Genomic DNA, 6693 nt, shown 5'->3' with positions numbered 1-6693 from the left:
CTATATAAAAGTCTAGGGAAGTGAGTGGCCAGCCCAACCTGTGAAAGCTGCCTTCTGACTGGATTAATTTTAAAATTTGATCATTCTACCTATTCCCCAGCAGTAATCCTTCCCCATTGGTAAAGTTAGGTGCTGGTTAATTGAGTGAATCAGTCAGAGGCCCCTTTAAATTTTTGGGCGAGGGAGGGAAGGAGGGGGAAAGCGTCATGCGGGTTGTTTTGGTCCTGCCGACCAATGAGATTGGCAGTCTGGGCTGGAGGGCCGAGCGGTGCCCGGGAGTGGCGCAGGTCCCGGGCGCGGTGCAGTGCGCAGCCGGCAGTGCCATGGAGCCAGAGGCTGCCGAGGAGCCGGGAACAGGGGGGGCGGCCCGGGGCAGCGGAACACATTCTCAGCATCATCACAGGAATCAGTGTGTGCACAAGCATTGCTGGCACAGCAACCAGAGCCAGGCTGCAGAATACCAGGTAAGCAGCTACGGACAGACAGAGGGACAGTGAACACACACACAGGGACACACACACACAGGGACACACACACACAGGGACATAGAGATTCACACAGAGACAGAGAGAGAGAAATACACACAGGAACAGAGCGGGATACACACACAGGGACACACACACAGGGTCAGAGAGAGAGACACAGACACAGAAATACACACAGAGACAGAGAGAGACACAGGAACAGAGCGAGATACACACACAGGGACAGAGAGACACACGGACACAGAGAGTGACACACAGGGACAGAGAGACACACACACACAGGGACACAGAGAGTGACACACAGGAACAGAGAGATTAACACAGGGAGAGAGAGAGAGAGATATACACACACCGGGACAGAGAGAGACACACACATACACAGAGAGAGAAATACACACAGGGATACAGAGAGAGTAACACACAGGGACACAGAGAGAGTGGCACACAGGGACACGGTGTGACACACAGGGACACAGAGAGAGTGACACACAGGGACACAGAGGGTGACACACAGGGTGTGACACACAGGGACACAGTGACACACAGGGACACAGAGTGACACACAGGGAGTGACACAGGGACAGAGAGAGAGTGACATACAGGGACAGAGAGAGACAGAGGGGGAGACACACAACAGGGGCAGACACACAGAGAGAGACACACACAGACACAAAGAGAGATACACAGACACAGAGAGGGACCTACACACACAGAGACAGATAGAGAGACACACACAGAGACAGAAACACACCGGGAGGCACACACACACAGGGACAGACAGGCACACACAGGAACAGAGAGAAACAGACACGGGGACAGAGAGCCACACGCACAGGGAGACAGACCGACACACAATGACAGAGACAGACACACGGGGGCAGAGACAGGCACCCACACAGGGGGGAAACCGATCGAGAGACTCACATGGACAGAGAAAGCCTGGGGAGACAGATAGACCCACACACAGGGACAGACCCACACACGGGCAGAGGGACACGCGCAGGGAGACAGAGAGAAACACAAGGACAGAGAGAGACACAGATATAGGGAAGGAGCCATTCGCACAGAGACAGATAGACAGAGAGAGACACCAAGGAACACAGAGACAGACATGTACAGGGAGGGGGAGCGGTACAGAGACACAGAGTCACACACAGACGGTTAGAGTGCGGTATTTTGTGTCTACATATCTGTGAATGTTTATCCTGGGATCTAACCTGCGCCAGGTAACGGTGGCCATCCTGCAGTAGGAAAAATCTGCACCCAGAGAGAGAGAGAGAGGAGACTGCCCGTCTCCTCGGGGTGAGATTAATCATCCGAAGCTTGATGCAGATGTCTCTGTATTGTGTGTGTGTGTGTGTGTGTGTGTGGGGGGGGGGGGGGGGGGGGGGGGGGGGGGGGGGTTCTGAATTGCCAAATCTTTAGCCAGTATTGGGAGAGGAGGCGGCCAGGAGTCGCAATGCTGTTTATTTTTGAAATCAATGTGTGTTTGGAGGGAGTGTGGAGGATGCAGGGTCTGAGTGGCATCTCCAAACCAGCGGCGAGGAGGACAAGCAAAACCTCACCCACACTCCCGGAAAATGATCCGTCCCCCCCGACAGATGACCAGGAAATGCGAGCTGCACATTCTGCAGCCTCCAGCCTATTGCAGAGTGGGGGTCTTCCCGATAGGAGACGTCCCCTCTCCCGGTTACCTGCCTGCAGATAAAACCTTCCCGAGACATTCCTCTGACCTTTCCCCAATCCCTGAATGTCTATCAGAGATCCCCTTTTGCATCCGGCTCCAAGATATCCTCTGGCTGTTTGACACTTGCTTCTGCTCAATGCGGGAGTCGAGACTCTCTCTAAATTGCGTTCCTGTCTCAATCGCACAGTTTAATATATGTAACAAAAACACACACCAGGCAGGGACGAGGATCAAACTGTGTCCCATCAGGCTGACAGGCGCAGGAATTTGTGCATTTCCCCCCTCCGGATTATTCGCTACATTCCCAACCTTTACAGCAAGGGCTGTGAAAATCCAATACCGTGTTTGCCTATCAGACTCTGCTGATTTAATGTTCAGGGTCTGGAGCTGTGGCTGCTCTCTCTCTCTCTCTGGCCACGCACTGTACATCAGTCAGCAGTCTAATTGTGCGAAGATTTAAATGTAACTTTTGTATCTTGCACTCAGATTTTTATTTTAAACATGCCCAAGGGACTATCACTGAGAAGAGGCCGATTATCCTGAAGATTTCTCCTAAGCAGAAGCTCAATGTAATATGTATAATTAAATATTCAGCAGCATTTCATTGTAGATGACAGGATACAGCCTCCTCTCTCTATCACACGCATTCAGTCTCTTGCAGGGTATCTGCAGCATGTACTTATTGGAATGGGAAATCCATCCCACCTTGCTCCCCTAATCCCACTGAATCCCACCTACCCCATCCCCAAATCCCCCCAATATCATTAACCCACTTTCTCTCCATATCCCTCAACTCCAATTACTCACCTTCACCCCATCCCTCTCACCCACCTACCCACCTTCACCCCATCCCTCTCACCCACCTACCCACCTTCTCCCCATCCCTCTCACCCACCTACCCACCTTCACCCCATCCCTCTCACCCACCTACCCACCTTCACCCCATCCCTCTCACCCACCTACCCACCTTCTCCCCATCCCTCTCACCCACCTACCCACCTTCTCCCCATCCCTCTCACCCACCTACCCACCTTCTCCCATCCCTCTCAACCACCTACCCAACTTCTCCCCATCCCTCTCACCCACCTACCCACCTTCTCCCCATCCCTCTCAACCACCTACCCACCTTCTCCCCATCCCTCTCACCCACCTACCCACCTTCTCCCCATCCCTCTCACCCACCTACCCACCTTCTCCCCATCCCTCTCACCCACCTACCCACCTTCTGGCTGCATCCCTCGAATTCCTCCTTCTCGCTCTATCCCTCCTTCTCGCTCTATCCCTCCTTCACGCTCTATCCCTCCTTCACGCTCTATCCCTCCTTCTCGCTCTATCCCTCCTCCTCGCTCTATCCCTCCTCCTCGCTCTATCCCTCCTCCTCGCTCTATCCCTCCTCCTCGCTCTATCCCTCCTCCTCGCTCTATCCCTCCTCCTCGCTCTATCCCTCCTCCTCGCTCTATCCCTCCTCCTCGCTCTATCCCTCCTCCTCGCTCTATCCCTCCTCCTCGCTCTATCCCTCCTCCTCGCTCTATCCCTCCTCCTCGCTCTATCCCTCCTCCTCGCTCTATCCCTCCTCCTCGCTCTATCCCTCCTCCTCGCTCTATCCCTCCTCCTCGCTCTATCCCTCCTCCTCGCTCTATCCCTCCTCCTCGCTCTATCCCTCCTCCTCGCTCTATCCTCCTCCTCGCTCTATCCCTCCTCCTCGCTCTATCCCTCCTCCTCGCTCTATCCCTCCTCCTCGCTCTATCCCTCCTCCTCGCTCTATCCCTCCTCCTCGCTCTATCCCTCCTCCTCGCTCTATCCCTCCTCCTCGCTCTATCCCTCCTCCTCGCTCTATCCCTCCTCCTCGCTCTATCCCTCCTCCTCGCTCTATCCCTCCTCCTCGCTCTATCCCTCCTCCTCGCTCTATCCCTCCTCCTCGCTCTATCCCTCCTCCTCGCTCTATCCCTCCTCCTCGCTCTATCCCTCCTCCTCGCTCTATCCCTCCTCCTCGCTCTATCCCTCCTCCTCGCTCTATCCCTCCTCCTCGCTCTATCCCTCCTCCTCGCTCTATCCCTCCTCCTCGCTCTATCCCTCCTCCTCGCTCTATCCCTCCTCCTCGCTCTATCCCTCCTCCTCGCTCTATCCCTCCTCCTCGCTCTATCCCTCCTCCTCGCTCTATCCCTCCTCGCTCTATCCCTCCTCCTCGCTCTATCCCCCCTCCTCGCTCTATCCCCTCCTCGCTCTATCCCTCCTCCTCGCTCTATCCCCCTCCTCGCTCTAATCCCTCCTCCTCGCTCTATCCCTCCTCCTCGCTCTATCCCTCCTCCTCGCTCTATCCCTCCTCCTCGCTCTCTCCCTCCTCCTCGCTCTATCCCTCCTCCTCGTTCTCCCCTCCTCCTCGCTCTAATCCCTCCTTCTCGCTCTATCCCTCCTCCTCGCTCTATCCCTCCTCCTCGCTCTATCCCTCCTCCTCGCTCTATCCCACCTCCTCGCTCTATCCCACCTCCTCGCTCTATCCCTCCTCCTCGCTCTATCCCTCCTCCTCGCTCTATCCCTCGAACCCCTCCTCCTCGCTCTATCCCTCGAATCCCTCCTCCTCGCTCTATCCCCCCTCCTCGCTCTATCCCCCCTCCTCGCTCTATCCCCCCTCCTCGCTCTATCCCCCCTCCTCGCTCTATCCCCCCTCCTCGCTCTATCCCCCCTCCTCGCTCTATCCCCCCTCCTCGCTCTATCCCCCTCCTCGCTCTATCCCCCCTCCTCGCTCTATCCCTCCTCCTCGCTCTATCCCCCCTCCTCGCTCTATCCCCCCTCCTGGCTCTATCCCCCCTCCTGGCTCTATCCCCCCTCCTGGCTCTATCCCCCCTCCTGGCTCTATCCCCCCTCCTGGCTCTATCCCCCCTCCTGGCTCTATCCCCCCTCCTGGCTCTATCCCCCCTCCTCGCTCTATCCCCCCTCCTCGCTCTATCCCCCCTCCTGGCTCTATCCCCCCTCCTGGCTCTATCCCCCCTCCTGGCTCTATCCCCCCTCCTGGCTCTATCCCCCCTCCTGGCTCTATCCCCCCTCCTGGCTCTATCCCCCCTCCTGGCTCTATCCCCCCTCCTCGCTCTATCCCCCCTCCTGGCTCTATCCCCCCTCCTCGCTCTATCCCCCCTCCTCGCTCTATCCCCCCTCCTCGCTCTATCCCCCCTCCGCTCTATCCCTCCTCGCTCTATCCCCCCTCCTCGCTCTATCCCCCTCCTCGCTCTATCCCCCCTCCTCGCTCTATCCCCCCTCCTCGCTCTATCCCCCCTCCTCGCTCTATCCCCCCTCCTCGCTCTATCCCCCCTCCTCGCTCTATCCCCCCTCCTCGCTCTCTCCCCCCTCCTCGCTCTATCCCCCCTCCTCGCTCTATCCCCCCTCCTCGCTCTATCCCCCCTCCTCGCTCTATCCCCCCTCCTCGCTCTATCCCCCCTCCTCGCTCTATCCCCCCTCCTCGCTCTATCCCCCCTCCCTCGCTCTATCCCCCCTCCTCGCTCTATCCCCCCTCCTCGCTCTATCCCCCCTCACTCGCTCTATCCCCCCCTCCTCGCTCTATCCTCCCTCCTCGCTCTATCCCCCCTCCTCGCTCTATCCCCATTCCTCGCTCTATCCCCATTCCTCGCTCTATCCCCCCTCCTCGCTCTCTCCCCCCACCTCGCGCTCTCCCCCCTCCTCGCGCTCTCCCCCCCCTCCGCTCTCTCCCCCCTCCTCGCTCTCTCCCCCCTCCTCGCTCTCTCCCCCCTCCTCGCTCGTCTCTCCCCCCCTCCTCGCTCTCTCCCCCCTCCTCGCTCCTCTCCCCCCTCCTCGCTCTCTCCTCCCCCTCCTCGCTCTCCTCCCCCCTCCTCGCTCTCTCCCCCTCCCTCCTCGCTCTCTCCCCCCTCTACTCTCTCTCCCTCCCCCCGCCTCGCTCTCTCCCCCTCCTCGCTCTCTCCCCCCTCCTCGCTCTCTCCCCCCTCCTCGCTCTCTCCCCCCTCCTCGCTCTCTCCCCCCTCCTCGCTCTCTCCCCCCTCCTCGCTCTCTCCCCCCTCCTCGCTCTCATCCCCCCTCCTCGCTCTCTCCCCCCTCCTCGCTCTCTCCCCCCTCCTCGCTCTCTCCCCCCTCCTCGCTCTCTCCCCCCTCCTCGCTCTCTCCCCCCCTCCTCGCTCTCTCCCCCCTCCTCGCTCTCTCCCCCTCCTCGCTCTCTCCCCCTCCTCGCTCTCTCCCCCCTCCTCGCTCTCTCTCCCCCTCCTCGCTCTCTCTCCCCCTCCTCGCTCTCTCTCCCCCCTCCTCGCTCTCTCCCCCCTCCTCGCTCTCTCCCCCTCCTCGCTCTCGCCCCCCTCCTCGCTCTCTCCCCCCTCCTCGCTCTCTCCCCCTCCTCGCTCTCTCCCCCCCCTCCTCCTCTCCTCTCTCCTCCCCCCTCCTCGCTCTCTCCCCCCTCCTCGCTCTCTCCCCCCTCCTCGCTCTCTCCCCCCTCCTCGCTCTCTCCCCCTCCTCGCTCTCTCCCCCTCCTCGCTCTCTCCCCCCTCCTCGCTCTCTCCCCCC

The 6693-nt window shown here is 59.3% G+C and overlaps 1 protein-coding gene across 5 annotated transcripts in view; it reads left to right on the top strand.

Moving 5' to 3' along the window:
- Positions 1–317: 317 nt before the first annotated feature.
- Positions 318–6693, top strand: part of LOC119953337 (small conductance calcium-activated potassium channel protein 2-like) — a 155987-nt gene continuing 149611 nt past the window's right edge. For 4 of the 5 annotated variants that reach the window (XM_038777508.1, XM_038777507.1, XM_038777506.1 and 1 more), the window contains exon 1: positions 318–464. In XM_038777508.1, coding sequence (XP_038633436.1) covers positions 324–464 — 141 coding nt within the window. In that variant the 5' untranslated portion in view covers positions 318–323. The remainder of the gene's footprint in view (positions 465–6693) is intronic. The other variant, XM_038777509.1, reaches the window with a different exon arrangement.

The sequence above is a fragment of the Scyliorhinus canicula genome, chromosome 18 (genome assembly GCF_902713615.1).
Source record: "Scyliorhinus canicula chromosome 18, sScyCan1.1, whole genome shotgun sequence".
NCBI lineage: Eukaryota > Metazoa > Chordata > Chondrichthyes > Carcharhiniformes > Scyliorhinidae > Scyliorhinus > Scyliorhinus canicula.
This window is presented reverse-complemented; position numbering and strand designations above follow the sequence as displayed.